At 37.4% G+C, this 19,473-nt stretch overlaps 1 protein-coding gene across 14 annotated transcripts in view; it reads left to right on the top strand.

Annotated features, from left to right (window-relative positions):
• The window catches only part of FRYL (FRY like transcription coactivator), a 177,509-nt gene that overhangs the window by 26,375 nt on the left and 131,661 nt on the right, over window positions 1-19,473 (top strand). For 6 of the 14 annotated variants that reach the window (XM_074866151.1, XM_074866142.1, XM_074866139.1 and 3 more), the window contains exon 1: window positions 5,244-5,595. The exons of 5 other annotated variants lie outside the window; for them this stretch is intronic. In XM_074866151.1, coding sequence (XP_074722252.1) covers window positions 5,394-5,595 — 202 coding nt within the window. In that variant the 5' untranslated portion in view covers window positions 5,244-5,393. Of the gene's footprint in view, window positions 1-5,242; window positions 5,596-19,473 lie in introns of those variants that run through there. 3 more of the 14 variants (XM_074866150.1, XM_074866141.1, XM_074866143.1) reach the window with 3 other exon arrangements.

The following is a 19,473-nucleotide window of genomic DNA, read 5'->3' as shown; positions in this document are numbered from 1 at the left end:
GTAGAGTAATAGCTACAAGTTTACACTGATATAGAGATGGTTTATTGCAAAACTGTACCTTGTTTTGTCCCTGCTTATGCTGGTCCTTAGGTTTTTTGCTGTGAAACCACATTAATTGAACTGGACCAAGGAAACCATTAATGCTAAGTAGCGTGGGAATTAACTGTAAAGTATGACTTTTAAATTATTTGAAGGATACCCTCTTATCTTAAATATCTGCTAAAATTTTGAAAATTTCTGGCATACAAAGTTAATTCCTTTAAATATGTCAGGTTGTTACAAGTGGTTAGTCCAAACTGCCAAAAGGTGAGATGACTCTAGAATATGACAAAACTGTTTTCTCCCTATGCATACATTTGTTTTCCTAGGTTATCTGTTGTCTGTCCAGTTTCTGTATTTAAAGAAAAAAAGATATATATGTGACTATGCTTTAGAACTATAACAAAAAGGCTTTGTCATTTTATAAAGTGCAGCATATACAGAGAAAGAAAGGGGGTTTGTCTTCCTTAGCCCTACAGTCTTTTGTGTGAAATTATGACAATGTCCTGCTAATTGGCTAACAAGTATAATGCATCTGTCCAGTACCTGGTACCTGTCATGAGTTTAATGTGGGTATGTTAATTTATACTCATGGGCTAGCCAGCAGGTTCAGTTTCTTACTTTACTGTTTTATTCTGCTTTCAGTGGTGTATCTCTGATTTTCACTTTTTTTGGGGAAGAGCAGATTGTTTTCATAGGGATAAGACAAATTCTTACAAATTAGGCTTCTATTCTGAGATTCAAGAAGGAAAAACTTCCTGTACTTGATTATTTTTTTTTTTCCCCTAAATACTTGGGTGCTATCGTAGTTGCTCCATTTCCTTAGCAGATTCACTCCCACTTGAAACAGTGATGTCAGGTTTAAATTAGCAGTTGGAGAAAATAGTAATGATGCTTATTTGGTACACACTAATGCTATGTTCAATAAGGGCTCAAGAATGCATAGCTAAAACCCTTGACTTCAAGGAGTATTAACATTTCTTGAATATCTGCAAAGTGAGGTGGAGACCACTTTGCATAGCCTGGACCGCTCACTTTTTCAAAAGACAAAACTTTCACCCTTTCTATATTACTGGGTCTCTGCTGTTGAAACTGTTTTGGAGGTACGTCCAATACCAGTGTCCCAGCAGGAGGGATAGTTTTGCTTTTGGTTTTTTTGTAGTGTTTTGTCGTACCAATGAGGTCATGTTGCTGAGAAGCTGGGAGAAAGCAAGCGTTCTGTGTGCCAACAGATGAGCCATGCTGTACCACCTAAGGGGAGGTCGTATTTCAATGCCAGAAGGTTTGCAGTGCACGCTTCTACCTTGCTGGCACAGGAATGCCTCCAGCTGCCTTCTCTGCCAGTGTGGTTGTACCACTTGGCTGTTTTGTCAGCATGGTTATGACGAAGTTTTGGAAAACATGGTAGCGCCATGCCAACAAAGCTACCCTGAACCCTTGACTGCTGCTGGTGTTGGAGGAACCTGTGAAGCTGTGCACAGTTCTCGTCCTCTGTGTGGCAGGGTGGTCTGTGCCTCACTGACAAATTAGTCAAGGTCAAAACCAGTCTGCAGAGCAGAAGGACTGTGGGGTCTCCTTTCAGAACCTTTTTATTTCCTTATTGGCATAGTAATCCTGTTGAGGCCAAAGGGCACCATTCTTCCTCCTGGCCTCCAAAAACCCCAGGACCTGTCTTGCCATCTTACATGTTAGATATAAAGGAAGTCTCGTGTCCTCTCTGTGACAGCGGGTAGGACTGGGTGGGTTTATTCTAGCAGGGTGGGATAGTTTTAAAAACATTCTGTGTTACAAAACTGAAGTTTGTAACACACGCTTGTTTGTGAAGAGACCCATCCAATAGTGCATGTTTATGGTAGGCTATAGGGCACCTAGGCTCTCTTCTAAAATTGTATTTCCCATTATGATGTCTGTTCATAGTGTCTTTCACTAGCATTATTGCTAGTTAAAAAAATTCTCTGGACATGTGAACTCAGGGCACTTACAAGTAGTTTTCTCTCACATGGATCTTTCTTCCATTGATCTGTTTTTTCAGTGTTTCTTATTGTTAGGATCAGCATCAGCAGGTTCACCTGCTTCAACAGACGTCCAGTGTAGCTGCTCTTCCTGTGCAACCCAGCCAAACAGCTTTGCTCTCTGTGTCCTGAAAGGCCTAATCCAAAGGGACAGTGCTCCGACAAGTGCTGTTATCCTCTGATCACTCACTGGGTCTCCCACTGTGTGTGGTACTTCTGCATGTTTCATGATCTGTCTGTATTCCCTTCTGATGCAAAGTCCTGCCGATGTGGATTCCTATTACTGAGGGATGTGGAGCTCAGACGTTACCTTCTTGCTGTTTATATCCCTAGCTGCAGAACTGTGGCGAGGGAAGCCTGATTGACCTCAGCCGGCACTTCAGTGCAAAACAGAGTTGTCCTTTGAGTGGAATACACACGGAAAGACATCAAAGGACTTACTGTAATACAAATAATAATTCTATATAAGTTTGAGTCTCACTTAATTTTTTTTTATTTATTAGAGGGTCTAGAATAAGAAAGTACTAAAATTTATCAAATAAGGCTTTTCGTAGCCTGTTTTGGTTTCTTTTGTTTAGAGATTGAGTGTAACAGTTGTAAGACTTCTCCTATGTTTTCCCCTGACAGATTATCTGTAAAGCTTGTGGAGTGTATAAAACCCACAGTTGTACATTGTACTGTTTAAGGAAGACGATGAGAGCAAGTGTGAGAGGAGTGTATGTGAAATGACATAAGCAAAAACGTAACCTTTCTATCTTAGCTTCGTTATTTAGAAAATGCTGCTTTCATAGAATGTAATGAAGTACGGAAGTCCTGGAGTTAACCATCATCCATCCATATACATATATATATAAAAATATATATAAACATATATAAATGTATGTATATATCCCCAACTATCTTATGTAGAAAACTCCTTCATGTCCTTTTCCTAAGACTCAAACAAAAAACATCCTGAAGGAGAAATCAGCTGAAAGGTTTTGGAAACATCTGTGTTTTATGAGCTTTATTAGTTTAGCAAGTTTAATCTTGAAATACGGTCATATGTATGGCAGGTGGTTTTTATTCCTTGTTTCTGTTTTGTTTGTAAATCCTATTACTTGAAAGCTGTTATATTTTCTCATTAAAAAAAAAAGTATAGTTTCAACCCTTAATTTTTTTTGTTCATGGCCGAAGTCACACCTTGTGTGTTTAACTGAAGTGATTCACTAGGTACTTGAGCTTCATCTGTCATCTCTACCCTGTGTCCACATGCATAATAAAACCCCCGTAGTGTGGTTAAAAGCACTTTGGTATCTAGTTTGAACCTTTCAGAGGGTGTTTTAAGTTAGGTACAACTTGAAATATCTGATTACCCCCTTTGCAAACTGCAGTTTGGCAGGTGGATGGTTGGAAGCATTATCAGTCTCACAGAAGTGTCTGAATTTCTCTTTTGTTCCCAAATCCTAGAAAATGAAAAGTAGGTTTGTGGCAAGATTTCAAGGGGAAAAAAAAGAAATTCTATAGAAAATAATGCTATTATGAATAAATGATTGCTTGAGTTTGTAATGACTCATGATCTTTTATAATCACAAATTATCTTTGTGGTATCTTATTATTTGTTCTGAAAACACACAAAATGCTTTTCTGAAAATGTATTCTGTGTAACTTTTTTGTATTGGTGGAAAAAATACTGGAAATTAAATCATTATAGGGACAATATTGTGCTTGATCTCCCAAATCTTTCACTGCAGGGACATAATATCTTAACAATGGGTCTTTTATGATAAGGTCAGAATTTTGTATTAATTTACAGGGAAAAAGTCGTGTAGAATTTTGTATTCGTTTACAAGGGAACTACAGACTAACTTGAATATTTGGGGAATTTAATGCAGATTTGAACACAAAAGATATCACTTGTTTTCAGTCTATATAGAACTTGAAGAATATCTTAGGTGGCCACTTTAATGAACTTGCACCAAATTTTTCAAGTTGTGGCATTCTTAACTAGATTTAATACTTACAAAGTGTGACAAGAGATTTGGTCAGTACAGGGCTGACATCTTAATCCAGTTGAGCAGCCCCTTGTGAGCACTGAACTACTGGAACTCTGAGTCCTGAAACAGGTTACTCTATGTAGCTTTCATAGATTTTTATTTTATTTTTTATTTAAGAGCTAGACGTGGTAGTGAATTTCAGATTAAATATCTTCTTCTAAGGAATGTACAGTAGTGTGGTATACTTCATGCTTAGGTTGGATAACCGTGTTGAATGCATTCAGAAATGTCTTGGATACTGAGCTGCTTTCATAAAAATAACAGAAGCGTGTAGGCTGCCACTCAGACATTGAGTATTAGTGGATTTCCTCTAAGTGATGTGTACATTCTTTGGTGGCAAGTGAGATGGGAATATTATCTAGTAGTGTGTCTGTGGATCTCACTCCAAGTCTAGTAAATAAAATAATACTTTCAATCATACAATGATACGTATTCCCAAATGTAGAAAGAAAGCATTAAGGAACACTCTTCTATGCTAATGTCTTCCCCCCCCCCCCCCCCCCTCCCCTGAGCTTTCTACTTCAGATGCAAGGTATCTTTCATAATGATTGCTTCTTTAAGCTAAATATAGAACAACATTTAAACTTCCTCCATACAAAACCAAAGAACTTAGCTAAACCAGGCACATATGGAGAAGTAGCCCTAGGGATAAAGTGGACATTTGGACAAAATGAGACAGGTTATTTCTGTACTTCGCATTTTCTGGAAGATGATTTGAGTATTTTAAGTGGTAAATACAGCATCAGAGTCTCTGCAAAACAGAACTTAATATTTAATAAATGTTGTATCTTCATAGCTAGTAGTTAAAACCATGTGAGAGTGCAAATGGTTTAAATTGTGGTGCTGTTAGTTAGTCACTTTGTTTATAAAGCTGGTGCGTAGACTTTCTGAATGATAAGTGTTATCTTTCAAATGCAGATGAACACTCTCTGTGCACTCCATGAAAATGAAGAGCTATTTAACTCTGTCAGATAGAAATTTGAAGATACACCATGCATTTTATTAGTGCTTAAAATTGTTACAGTGCTAAATACGGTGTCTTCTACAAGGGCAGAGTTTAGTGTGCATTGGTTAATATACAGGCTTGCTGTTTGGTTTTCTTATCAGTCCGTACAGTTAGATGTCTTTAAAATCTGCCTTGGAGCAGCTGGCAGCTGACGTGCTGGTGTTGGCACCACCCAGATTCAACATGACATCACTAGAAGTCTACCTCTGCTCAAGGAAGTTGATGTGGGAGCCACGCTCCATAACACGTAGCTGAACTGCTGAATTTAGTGCATGCTGAGAACACAGAGGGCATGTAAAAATGGAATTCCTGAAAAAAATTGTTCCCACTGTCATTTCTGGAGATGTAGTTCTGGATGTTGGGAGTACTTCCCGTGAAAGCTCCCCAAGGCTACTGAAGATGAGACGTGTCAGGCTGTTTTCATTAGGACAGACAATAGATGAAGACGAGGAAACACATGTTTTACATCCTGATTACAGTATGTATCCATGTCATCAACCGGGTAAAAACTGATTACTATGCTTTTTCTTCAGATCATGATTATTTTGCTAAATTGACAAATTTGATTATAAAAGACTTCTTTATCAGAGTTGTTATGATAATGGTGTTTTTAGTTTTAGAACTATTTTATCACTGACACAATCCTGTGTTAGTCGCCTATTTGAAAGCAATTTTACAGGATATCTAATGTGTTCCTTGTCTTTGCATGCCTGTGTGACTTTTTTATCCCTTTTGGGGATAAGTATCCCTATTTAAGTTTTTAAATTCTAATGTCGCTATGATTAGCCACTAAGAGTTGTCTAGACAGATGTGTGCTGCACAGAGCTCTGACTGCAGTGCAGGATTCAAGTTCTGTGTCATCTTTTCTCTCCCAGTTTTTCAAATCCCCAAAGTTTTCAAAGGCTTTTTTTTTTAAGAGTTTTTTCATTTCAAAAATGTTTATTCTTTCCTTTTTAGTGTTTTGAAGATTTCAGGGTTTTTTTAATAGACATAATATGTAAATTAAAGAAGTCAAGCTATGGGCATTGTGTAGAGAATTTTAAGCTTAAGAACATGGGTAAGCTTGCTTGTGTGAAGATTTTTTTTTTTCTACCTGTTAGTGTCTAAATATTACATTGTATTGTACTAATAAAAAGAAGTAGATTGAGTTAATGTTCCTTTTTCAGCTGGGTGTGTTACTCAAGCTGGGTTGCAACGGAAAATCCAGTTTTACTTTTTTTTCCTTTTTGCCTTCAGCTAAAATAGCAAGGTCTTGAGCCCTTATGGTCTTGGATCCTGATGGCTATCAGATGCACAGTTTTTACCCTTTGCTGTGTGGTGGCTATTTTTGGAATTGGTGTGGCCTTGAAATTTTTTCCCTGATGTCTAACTGCAAAGATAGGAGATGGTGACATCTATCTTACTGGGTGATGAACTTACAGCCTTAACTATGGAGTGAAGTTGGTGGTGGTGGTGGTGGGAGAAAGGGGTTTCCTTTCTTAACCTTTTGGATTGTAATATAAACCAGTCTTTTTAAATGAGTCAGATTGAGTAACGTTGGCAGCTGGGGAAAGCAGGGACAGTTCTGTCTTATTAAACAAGTTGTTCCTGTGTTTAACAAAGAAGAGCAAGTTAATGTTGTAATGGTATGGACTATTGAAGACTTGTTAGAGAATAAGGTCTGTTAAGTCTTATTGCCTGTATGCTTGAAAACTCTGAGAAGCTCGTGGTGTCTGAAAGGGTGATGGTCTTTTAGCCAGGTTCATGTCCTCATTTAACTTTGAATGCTGTAAAGCCCTGAAGTTTATAGTTGGATATCGCTGTGATGTGCACAGCTTGAATATATCCATAGGCTTATCTCATCAGTTCTGCTTTTATGCTATATTATGGTTTCTTTATACCTCTCACTTTTAAATAATATTTTATTTTAAATGTTATAATTTCAGAACAAATAGGATTGTCTTTGTGCCAGGTTAAAAGAAAATGCTATAGGCTGAAGTTTGTAGACAAAATGGATGCCTTCATCCAAACTCATTCAGTGTTTTGTTGATAGTTATCCTCATTTGCTTGAACTATCAAGCAAACATAGAATATGCCAGTCCTACTGTTGAAGATGAATTTTCCTTTCTTGCTCACTAAATATTTGCTAAATGGTGATTATTGGCAGTGATTTTGTGGAAATCGGTAGTGCCTGACTAATATCACTTAATAGTGTGACGTCATCATTTGCGAAATGCAGACTTACAGTCTGTTCTGGGATCATGCTTTTACAATAGCAGATAGTAGCTGAATCCTCTTTAAATTATCTGCTTATTTCTATTTTTGTATCTTGGTAATGGAATGAACTGCTCTGCTGGAATAGAGCAAAAGAACAACTGTGTTTACCAGTTGAGTATGCTGCAGAAGGCAGGTGCCAACAAAACAGGTAATAAAACAATAAAATGATTTTTTAAAAAATTGTAAATGTTTACTTGCTTAATGTCAGCAGATGTGGTGTTAATGCACCACCAGATTTGATATAATGAAGCTGTTCAGGAACTCAGTAGGGTTTTTTTTAAAGCTAAGGTAGTTTTGTCCTTGTAGGTATGTTTGAATTTGAAAGTGGGGTATCTTTTTTTTCTTTTTCTTTTTCCTTTCTGTTCGTTATTGCTGCTGTTTAGGAACATATTGTATTTAATGAGAATTTAGGTGACACACCGAGTCTGATAACTTTTAAAGTATAAGATCTTCCAAACAAACAAAACCCTATTCCTGGCATCCAAAGCATAAAAGTATTATTTTGATAATACCACTTAGTTGGGTTTGCATATATCTGACAAATATTTTGTGTGGAATTCAAGTGATGAAATTTTTTTTTCAGGATTAAAACACTTACCAGTATCACCTTTCAAAATGTTAACTCAATTACTATATACTTTGTTTTACATCTGAAAACAAGGTCTTAGAAATATACGGCCTGTGACACAACTTTTAAAATATATTGCTTCTGTCAGAGTGGTTTCAAGTGTATTTTAGAAATATTTCATAACTGTCTTTTCATATTTATAAGATGTTAAAACTCTGGGGAAAAAAAAAACAACCCACATCACACTCACTGAAGTATTTGCATATGATTGTATGCATCACAGCACCTAATAGAGGCTAGTAAAAGAATAGGCAGTTCTTTTAAATTTGCTGTAGCATTTAAGAGTTGGCATGTTCTCAGTTTTAAAAATCCTGTCTCAGAAAAGCTACAGTCCAAATCAAACACAGAAAAATGAGCTTGGAGGAAGCAAAGAAAGTATTTTTGTATACCAAAAAATACATACAAATGTGTACACCTACAAACACATCTCTAAACTATTTCATATTCTTCTTTTTGCTGTTTGTAGTGTTGGAGAAGGGGAATGCCATGACTGCTCTGTGCAGACTGACAAATGGCAGCTGTACCAGTGGTGTGTGAAATACGCCCTTCTGTTGCATTTCTGTGATTTGGTTGCATTGTAACACAGGGTAGCTAATACCGTGGAACAATTTTAATGGCCAACTGCCTAGGTTAAATCTACAGTAACTGCACAAGAGAAGTTAAATTTATCTGTGATGTGAGTATTCTTCATTGCTTACAGTGTCCATGTTACTTCTGTCTATGGAAAATGTCTCCTTTTGTAAACCTGCTTCTTTTCAAGTGCCTATGCTAGGGGAGCAGAAATAAGCCAACCGAATTGTGTTCTTTGGTGGTAAAAAAGATGAATAATAGAGCTGTAATTTCCTCAGGGGGCTAACAGCAGGGGCTGGATAGGCATAGTGCCTATGAGCACTATGTCCCTGTAATACCAGTAACTCTGCAGGACATACTCAGCTCCGTGTTGCATCTCTGATCAGCCTTGTACAGCAGAGGATGATCAGGAGGCCCAGCATCTATCTGGAATAAAAGTCAGTTTCTGAACCCGAGTTCTGAGCTTCAGTTAGAGAACACTGGAGTGATTAGTGGGCAACTAAGTACCATGGCTTCCCCCGCAGCCCAGTCCCTGTTTGCTTCTTGCTTACATTGAGAGACTGGTCCATAATACTGTTGGGGATCCAGAATGCTGATTACATAAAAATCTCAAACCCTTTCTCCTGTTTTCTTATCATAGCAGATAGCATTGTTTTGCTTGAGTAATGCCTCAGGAAATTGTTCTGTGTATATTTTCCATAAGAAGTAATAAGGAACCTTTCCTAAGGGCTTCTGGAACCTGCTGTTAAAGCTCTTTGCAACAGAAGGTGGAGAAAGGGGATTTCTTACAGATTTTTGAGTGCAGATTTACAAGCAGATCAGTCTGATCTAACAGTTTGCTGCCAGCGAAAAGGGCAATCTCACTCCCAGCTGTACAGCCTTTCCCCATCTCCTGTTGGGTGCTGGTATGGCCTTTCCCTGAGCTGATTCATTCCACAAAGCCAGCAGAACATATTCTAATACTTTTGGGGCAGTATTTTTGAGATGAATTGGTGAGGGGAAACAACTCACTGAGAGGGCCTTTCTGGTCAGTAGTGAGGGCAGCATTAGATGTTTTACCATCACCAAAAGTAGCAGTCACCTTCTGGATACCCTCTGTTTTAAATATATTGATTTGTGGAAAACAAACTCTTTAATATTTTAGGTAAGTGGAAACACAAGCATCTCTCCAGAGTTTTATTTTAAGTGGAGTGATGATACATTTTGTTATTACTGCTTATAAGCAGATATAATGGCCATTGGGTAAATGTTTTTTAAGTAAGGCATTTGCTTAAGATGGAGTCAATAATGTCCGGCAAGTCTTTTTAAAAGTAAGCCCAAGTGCAAAGGGAGTATGCCTCTGACTTTTTCATTTTACCATTAATAGGAAGATTGACTATAGTTATATTTGTTTACAAAAAAAGATGGTATGACTTAGTTTTAGGAGATCTTGAATATTGTTATGGCCCTGTTTTTCTTAGATCTGATTTTGGTTTTTTTAATTGTGTACTTGGCTGTATGCCTCATGCTTTTACTGTAGCCTCAGGGTTTCATCTGAGGAATAAGCATGCAGGACTTTACAATGAATATACTTTTTTTTCTACAGTGTTTGTGGTTTGGGTTTTTTTATTTGTTTGTTTTTGCCAAAGCTTACCTTTACCTCATCCAAAGAGTGGCAAAGTAATTGTAACTTAGTGCTTCTTTCAAGGTGGGCATCAATACAACTAAAAGATAGATCTAGAAGGGCCTTTTCTTCATACTTAACAGCTACTCATACGGTTTTCATGAGGCAATAATTTATTTGTTTTCCTCTGAGATATGGTGAACAGAGCTTATGATTTTTTTTAATGCCATGGTTCACTTAATAGATTACCAGTGCATCACATTTGCCAGGGTTTTTTTTTTTATGCATCTTCTGGACTTTAAGCACTTAAAAGGTTTTCTGAGGCTTAAGTATGTTAGTATAAGGTTTCATATGACAGCTGAACCACTGTAATGGCTCAATGCTGTGAAAAGGAAGTTGTACCCTTCCACCTGTGTAGTTGTCTTGTATATTCGTTTGTGGTGGTCCTGGTGCATGTCTCCTGATACCAATGGATAGGCAGCAAACTGGAACACTGTGAGAAAAAATCAACAGCAAATTTATGAAGTGAATGTTGGTAATCCTGGTGTTTTGGCTTTTTTCTGTTCTTTTTGTCTTTCTGTCTTGCAGATCGTAAGCTGAAAAGTCAAAATTGATGAGAACTCCAGTTTATTAAGGGAAAAAAAATAGAGGTGAAATTGGACAATATTTAACTGCAAATATTCTTTAAAACATTATCTTTAGGATAATTCTTTGAGATAATGTATTTAAGATTTAGTGGGAGTATTCTAAATAAAGCAAATATCTCTTTACATTTTCAATCCTCAATTAAGATAGTTGGGAGAGGGGCAAAGTAAAGCTTTGGAGTTGAAGGAGAAGGGTGATAGTATGGGGAGAATGAGAGAAAAATCTAACATTGCTAGAAAAACAAGCAAGTCTTCAGAAGATTCTGCAATAGCTGATTAAGGGGAGCTGTGAAGTGCTGAAGTCAACAAGATGTGGAGAAACTCATTGCAAAAATAATTATATATGCTACTGTAAAACCATTCTCTGTATGATATACTGGTAATACAAAGACATAAAAGTATTCTTTTAAATTCTTTGTGTCTAAATTGTCCACAGGTCTTGAAAGCAATGTTTTGAGAGGGAGAGAAGTGTTTAGCATGTTGTTCCTTTTTGATTCACACTGCAAAGCTCTTGCATGTAGAACAGATTTTAAAACATACCTGTGATGCTTCTATCTATTTGTTTTCTATAATGTCTGTCTGCGATCCAAGATAGAGTCTGTAAGAGGCTGGACAGTGTATAAAATAAAAATATCAGCTTATTTTTAAAGAGCCATTTTCCTTTAAGTAAAAAACACATTAAAATCAATCAGTGGGCTGAAATATCCAAAATAGCACCCCCCTAATGCTCAAGAAAGTATTTGTAAGGTCGATATAGTATTTACCAGCAGGATTAAATCAGCAATTGCATATGAAGATGCCATGCTAGTGACATCAGCAATTCAGATTTAAGTTACAGAAAGATTATAATTCAAATGTTTTGTTAAATATTTCTTTACTTTTCAGGTGAAAAGGAAAAAAGTCTGTGTCTCAAATGCAGAAGTTTTAATTTAAGGGTGATCTATCTAGTCTTAATCTTATGTAGGGGTGGGTTTTCTATTTCTAATGAAAATGTGAATTGTAAATGGAAGAGAGAGATATGACATGACATTTTTCAGTAGTTCATGATACTTTTGATGGCTGCTGGCAGTTTCTGTTGGCTGCATTTGTTAGCTGTTTTATGTTTTGACTTGTAGACTTCCATGTTTCTAGGTTTTTTTTAAGCTCTTCTCTAACAGAATGATTCTTACCCTGTGAGTGCTAACTTTATATGTGTTCCTTCTAAAAAGTATTACGTGGATCCAAAACTGAAGGAAAATAATTTCAACTATCTCATCTTCATCAAGGGCTACTTTGGAAGGCCTTTTCATTTTCAGTAAATGGCATTCTTTGTGTCTCTAACTTAGCACTGAATAGCCTTTAGTTGCCCTTCAAGTAAGGAAACACCAGAAGTGCCAGCTTCAGTTGGGAATGTTTTCTCAATTAGCAAGTGCTGTTGAAGAATACCTGTGATTTGGGAAGTAGTGTTCATGGCCTCGGCTGTGTTACTCAACATGCATCTTCGTGCTCTCCAGCCAAGTTCTAAAAGGTCCCTGCAAGCAGAGACCCTCCCAGACAAGAGGGTTCTCAGCTTGTGCTTGAAGGTTTTTGGTGTTCATATTTATTTATAAAGGAAAGATTTTTGTTACAAGAAATTAAATTGTTTTGAAGAAATTAAATTGATTTGAAGAGGTAAGTGAAACTTACAGAAAGCCTCATCATTTTCGTAATGGTACCTTCTACCTCAGTTTTTCATGAGGTGCTCTGGATGTTCAGGACTTGGTGTTGTCTCACTTTATAAGCTGTACAATACCCTTATATAGAGATACTACATACATAATAATAATTCTTTAGCTCGTTAGTACCAGTGAGATCTGTAGTGACAAGCATCTGTGTTGGACCCTGATTGCTTGGGAGAATTTCATTGCTCATTGATAAGACCAATATGGCAATATGAACGTTAGATACTTTAGCATCAGGATGCTGTTGCATAGTTGTATTGGACACTGACCCAAACTGTCTGGTGTCTCTTGGCATCTTTTAAGATGCACTGGGGTGAGCCTTGTCTCAGTTACTTCTTTATGAAGATGACTGGCTGAAGGAAGAATGTTTTTAATTTCAAAATATTTTCTAACTTGAAAGCAGGAAAAACAGGAAGTAAAACACATAAAAGCAGCTCATAACTTGTATAAAAATACTGGATTTCTCCAGTATGTTGTTTTCTATTGGCTAGAATTAAAGGTTTGGTTTTTTGTTTTTTTAATGCTTTGGTTGGGGTTTCCATAAACTCTTATTTCATGGAAGGAGCAGTGTAGAACTGAGTAGTTCAGTTTGCACAGAAGTTGATGAAATTATACCATATACATTTGTAGATAAATTATATGTTTAGGAAGTTAACATGTTTATGTTAACTACTGGCAGAAATTAACAGTATGCTAGTGCTCTATTAAGAAATAACGACTGACAAATAGAGAGCAGCCAGTTCCATGAACAGAAAAAGCCTAAGCATGTTCTCCCTTTTGCCTGAACCATGTTTCTACCACCTGATTTCAGTTCCTCATTTTTCTTTAACTAGTAGGGATTGCAGTGGAGGGATACCGTCGCTTCCATTTGATCTGCTCTGCCAGATGCAGGTGTGCAGATGGAGAGCTGTGTGGAGCATTGCAGGTGAAGTGATGAGCTCTGTAGCTGCTGGGTGGTCTCTCCCAGCACTGGCAGAGCTGCATCTGCTGGCTGACATACTTTGTAGTCCACCAGCTGAGGCACTTCAGGGAACCATGTGCTGTGGACTGTTTGCAGAGCTTCCAGACAAATGTGGCCATGTTGTAGGGTTTTAGTGTGTGTTAGGTGTTTGGTATCTAACTGTTGCATTTAGCTGCCTTTGGGTTTGTTACTTCTCACTTTCTCCCTTCCTTATTTTTTGTATTTATTTTCTCACTTTTCTTCAATGTAACAGCACGCTTGCTAAGGATAAAGGTTCAGAAATGACACTCACTTGAATTCTGTTAGTTCTGACTTGCAAATCAATGTATGTGTGTTAATTGCCTTTTTTAATCTTAAAAGCTTTTCTATTTTATGCTTCGGCTTCAGGTTCCTACAAGAATATCTGTTGTTTCACAGAGATGGGAAAGCTGTAAAATACACCATTTAAAGCACTTAATTGTTTAAATCCTGGTAACTAAAGCATTAAAAAAGAGGCACTGTAAACATTTGCTGGCTTTGGAGTGAAGAAATATACCAATTTAGTTCAACTGTAAAGAATGCTATGTTAATGTAATTGTTTTATTTATTTATGATATTGGGTGATAGAGCTCCTTATGCTCCTGCCCTGTGTAACTGAAACATCTGGAATGGCAATTTCAGGAGTTGAAATCTCAAGAGAAAATTGCCTGTCCACGTCTTGCCCCTGTTCACTTTCCTTCTGCCCATAACTACAGCTTTCAAAGTCCTTATACTGTGTGTGCAGAGCTTGTAACGCTGCTACTTGCATAGGGATTTAAGCTATGGTGAAGTAAGTGGGTGGACTTGTGCTTGTAAGGAGGTTTAGCAGAGACACCTGAAGTAATTTCTGCTTGTAACTGTGCGGTCCACTGTCCCTCTGCCTACTGTTAGCACGCTGTGGCGGAGGTGGCTGAACCAGACATAAATCTGCATTATGGGGGGTTGTAAAGTGCTTTAACATGTAAACAGAAGTGGGCTGCAGGCTGCCAACAGCAGTGGCTCAGGAACAAATGTTCAACATCACTTATAGCGGAGGGGGAAGGCAGAAATTTATCTCCTGGCACAGGGCAAGGCAAACACATAAGTACCTTCGGCTGCTGTGTGAGCATGGTGGGAGTCTGCATCCAAGAACATTTCTACCCAAGTATTATTGCACTTGTGAGGCTTTTTAAGTTTTCCTGGATGAGTCCTAAACTCTTGGTGTTTTTCTTTTTCAGTGCTTTCTGTAGGGGTAGAGTAGCTAATCCTCACATAATGCATATGTGATGTTTCCCATAAAAGTGGCACAGACATACAGCAGCTTGGGAGGAACAACAAAAATAGAAACCACTGATTCGTAGCAGTTGTCTTAAGGCCTTGTAGGGTAACAGAGTTATGCCTTTCCCTACTCTAGCCATTTAAATGCCCAGCAACTAAGTGGGGATTTTGCGTGTAGCTCTGTTTCCAGGTTCCATTTAAAAGGTTGGTGAAAACTGGACTGCTGGTTCCCTGAAACCCGTATGTTGGTACATTAATGCTGAAGCACAGTAAGGAGGTCGACACGGTACAGAATTGTGCAGATCAGATCTTAAGGCAGTTATTTCAGGTTGTCTGACACAGAACTCTACTAATCGGGCTTTATACCTTTATGGTTTATTTACAGTCATGGAAGGTTGAAATTGAGCACCTGAGAGGGAGTAAATCGCTGAGTTCTGTAGAATTTTAACTACAGGGATGCCTGTGAAAATCGAGAAAGTCGTATTTGTCAGCCTCATGAGATAATAACAGCTTTGGTTCGTGAATCACTTTACCTGTCTCATTTCCTCTCGGAGAGAGGTTGGTTAAATGTCATCTCAGAACTGCCTGATGAGATCTTTGAAATGTTTCACCTTTTTATTACTGATTCTTTTCCTTGTAATCTTATGATATTTGCTGATCAGGAAGGGCCAGATTGACATCTGTTTAGTCTAAATCTTTATGAAGTTAGTAAGGTTTTTGTTAAACTACCTTGAAAGCTGTGAGATTTCTGGATTTAATTATTCTTTCTTTGAAGTTTTGAGGGGGAGGTTGTCTTTTTTTTAAGGTACAATTACAATTCAATTAAGATAATGTTAACTTACTGAAAAGTTTAATATTAACAGTATCCTCTTTGATCTTACTGAAAGATCAAATGTTCTGCAATAAAGCTGTGCATCTTCAGTGTCCTTCCAGTCAGTCTTTCCATCTGGAAAACTCAGAGTTGTAATTTACTCTAAATGGGAAATACTATTCATACTTCTTTGCCTGAGTGCATTTTCTATCAGACCGTATCATCCTGAAGATGTATGTAGTAGGACTGAAAACCTCAAAGAAACTTGTGGAAGCCACAATAACTGAATGTTTTCTACATAACTTGAAAGAATGCCTTTAGCTGTGTTTTTTTAAATGGAATATTTGTGCTGGAATGATTAATCAAAATTATTTTGTAGAGGGATAAGTAGACAGATCATATTCTGTTATCTCAGCCATCCCAGTACAAAAGAGCAAGAACTGCGCTTTGGGGTGGGGGGAGGGAGTATTTATTTTTCTAGGAGTATATATGACTATGCTTCTAGAGAAATAAAACTGTTGTAGAACTGGGGAGTAACACTTCAAATGGGGGGGAAAAAAAAAAAGGAAAAGAAGCTAAAAATCTGTAATGTTCCCCGTGAAACATAGATGAGTGACATATGAATTGTTATTTGTCATTTAAAAGCAAACTTTAAAAAATTAAATATTGCTCTCAAGATAAGTTATTCAGCAATATCTTCAGTCATTAAAATCCTGTACCTTTTCAGCCTGTAGAGGTGAAGCTGAAACAACATTTGTGTGAACCATATTAAATTTTTTTTTTTGGTCTCGCATATTGGTCTTTGCCACAGGCAGGTTATAGAAACAGCAGTTATGCACTGCTCTTATTTTATGTACATTGTTCAGAACAGTTGCCAGTGGTGGTTCTGGGCAGCTCCAAGAAAATGGCATGATGCTACTTAATTACAGAAGAACTGTACAGACAACATTTACATACACGTGTAGTAAATGTACTGATCCTAGTAAATATAGTCATCCTTTTAGAAGTGTTTTTATTAAATTCCAAATTCTACAAATAGAGAAAAGGAGGCTTCTGTTACCCGTACTATCTACAGCACGATAGTGTCTGATCTGTTATATGGCTTGGCTCCTATAGCTACTTACAGCACCCAGGGCAAATCTTCCCTGTTGTGTGACTGTACATGTACTGAATATTACATCTACAAGGTGTTTGTTCTTGAAGTGCTGAATTGACTTGACTTGTATAGGTCAAGCATGCTATGGAAGAACAATACCATGAACGCATGGTCTAATACTTTGCAGAGCAGCTGGGCTTACTGTGCATGAATTTCATAATGTATGGGTCTATTTGCAGCCTGAAGTCTGCAGACTTAAGTTGCTGGTGGCTCAAGCAATTTGTTTCTAGCCATCCTCTTCACTAAAAGGTTTTCATATCTGAGCAGAAAGCGTGATGTGGACTGGACACTTGCATTAATCATTTTAGTAGAGTGCAAATAGCTTGCATTTGCAGATTGAGCACTTCTGCTTTACTAGACGTACAGTCCTATTCTTGTCATGTTCTTTTAAGAGCTTAGTGATACCAATGTGTTCATTCACACATACCTCACCTTCACTCAAGAAAGTATCAAAAACATACTTTACATTAGTCTGCTCCCTTTAATAGTGTTTATAACTGGTCCAGAATAAAAAGATATGCAAATATTGGGATCAGTATATAAGCTAGTTATTTATCAGAATTCTGTAGTGTCCAGCCTGCTAATATAAGTATGCACAAATTCTCAGTTTGAGAGTTTCTTTTTGGACTGTTTTTCTTACGTAAACCAGCTTCAGATCAAAGCTATTGGCTTATAGTTAAATGCAAGTGCTTTCTTTTCTATCTTCCCTCTAGGTAGTAAAATAATAATCTTATGGAAGACTTCCCATATAAGTACTCCAGTCTGATAGGTATTTTTAAGCTCTTTTACAGTGGGCATACTTGTTGCTCTCAATTTTAAACACAGTGTACTTTCTGGAAGTCTTTCATTTTCATCTCTGAAAATGAGGAACTGGAAAACAATTCATGCTGTAAATGACATTTCTTACACAGTTTCAGAAATACATGATGATCATCTCTTGGAACTCTACAGAGTGAGTTTTATTGGGCTCTTAGTGAATTAGCCTTGTCTATATGCTTGGCAAGTTTCAGAGTAATCCATGGTTTTTCTTTCCTGCTTCTGCTGTTCTTGTTTTGATTAAAAGTAAAACAAGAGGTTACATTTTAAACTTCATGGTTTATCCTGAAATCTTCTGTTTATTCTAGTATCTTGTAGGTTATTTCATCAAGTCAATTCAAAGACAAAGCAAAACCCAAAAAGTCCAAAATTGCAGTAGTTGTCATCTATATATCTTTGATTATCACAGAATCATCTAGGTTGGAAAAGACCTTGAAGATCACCTAGTCCAACCATTAACCTAACACTGACCGTTCTCAACCACACCATATCCCTAAGCGCTATGTCGACCCTATTCTTAAACACCTCCAGGGATGGGGACTCCACCACCTCCCTGGGCAGCCCATTCCAACGCCTAACAACCCGTTCTGTAAAGAAATGCTTCCTAATATCCAGTCTAAACCTTCCCTGACGCAACTTGAGGCCGTTACCTCTTGTCCTGTCACTTGTTACTTGGTTAAAGAGACTCATCCCCAGCTCTCTGCAACCTCCTTTCAGGTAGTTGTAGAGGGCGATGAGGTCTCCCCTCAGCCTCCTCTTCTCCAAACTAAAGAACCCCAGTTCCCTCATCCACTCCTTGTAAGACATGTGCTCCAGACCCTTCACCAGCTTTGTTGCCCTTCTTTGGACATGCTTGAGTAATTATTATAAATTATTATAAAAGCATGTAAATTGGCTTGTGAGGAAGAAGAAATGTTAGAGGGCTTGTGCACAGATGCTTATATGATAATACTGATATACTGACAGATCCATTACCCCTCTTGTTAAATGGACTTGTACTGGTGTTTGTTTTCTGTCTTTTTGGGGGGGGCAGTAAAAGTATTTGGTGTATGTCATTCTTAAATTTTGTAAATTAATGATGTCTGTTGAATCAGACTTCTTTTGTCTGTGCATATATGTGTGAAAACATACATATCATGTATATTCATGTAGTATTAAAATAGGATTTTCCTTTTCAAAATGTTTTTGTTCCTAATATTAAATATTGCTAGTCTTCAATACTTCTACTGAAATCTTCGGAATGAAAGGCTTAGACTCTTAGTACATACAATTCTCAAAATATTCTTAACATCCTAGAAGTTCTTAACGGACTAATATTTTCTACTGAGCTAACTGCATTTAAAATTAATTGCCAGTATCCTTGAGGAAGCCTTATTGACAGCAATTGGTAGTTCATATTATGAATAAATAATAGTGTAACAAAATCTCAGATGCCATGGCGGAAAGCCATGTAACTTGCTTGGCCAAACACATCAATGTCATAAATAAATGCAAATTTTAAAAAAGATTTTGTAACAGTCATTAACTTTTGAAACACTGCTTTACAGAAATACTGGCAGCTCTTCTGTTTGCTGAAAGTCATCTTAACAGGACTCCGGAAGGTGGAACATTGAGATTAGTATTTCTGAGGGGTTGTTTTAGTATATCTCCTGGGGTTTCTGGGATGGTCCTTTTTTAGTAAATTTCTGGTGCTAGTAACTTAAAGAACAAAATGGAAGGTGGGGGGGGAGACCAACTACAAAGAACCCAAAGTGTATTTTAAGAAGTCATTATTTTTGAGGTGCTGGGAGAGTTGGCTCATGATTTTGGAATGCATGCTGTTAACAAGGATTCCTTTGAAGAACTCTCTGTAGCCCAGTATTAAAGGCAGTCAGAGACCAACCATAATTAATACAGTCTTTCAAATTAGTGGTGAAATTCATCAGCCAGTTCCAAAATCTGATCTTTATATTCTACTCAT

Source organism: Strix uralensis, chromosome 4 (assembly GCF_047716275.1).
Source record: "Strix uralensis isolate ZFMK-TIS-50842 chromosome 4, bStrUra1, whole genome shotgun sequence".
NCBI classification, from domain to species: Eukaryota; Metazoa; Chordata; class Aves; order Strigiformes; family Strigidae; genus Strix; species Strix uralensis.
This window is presented reverse-complemented; position numbering and strand designations above follow the sequence as displayed.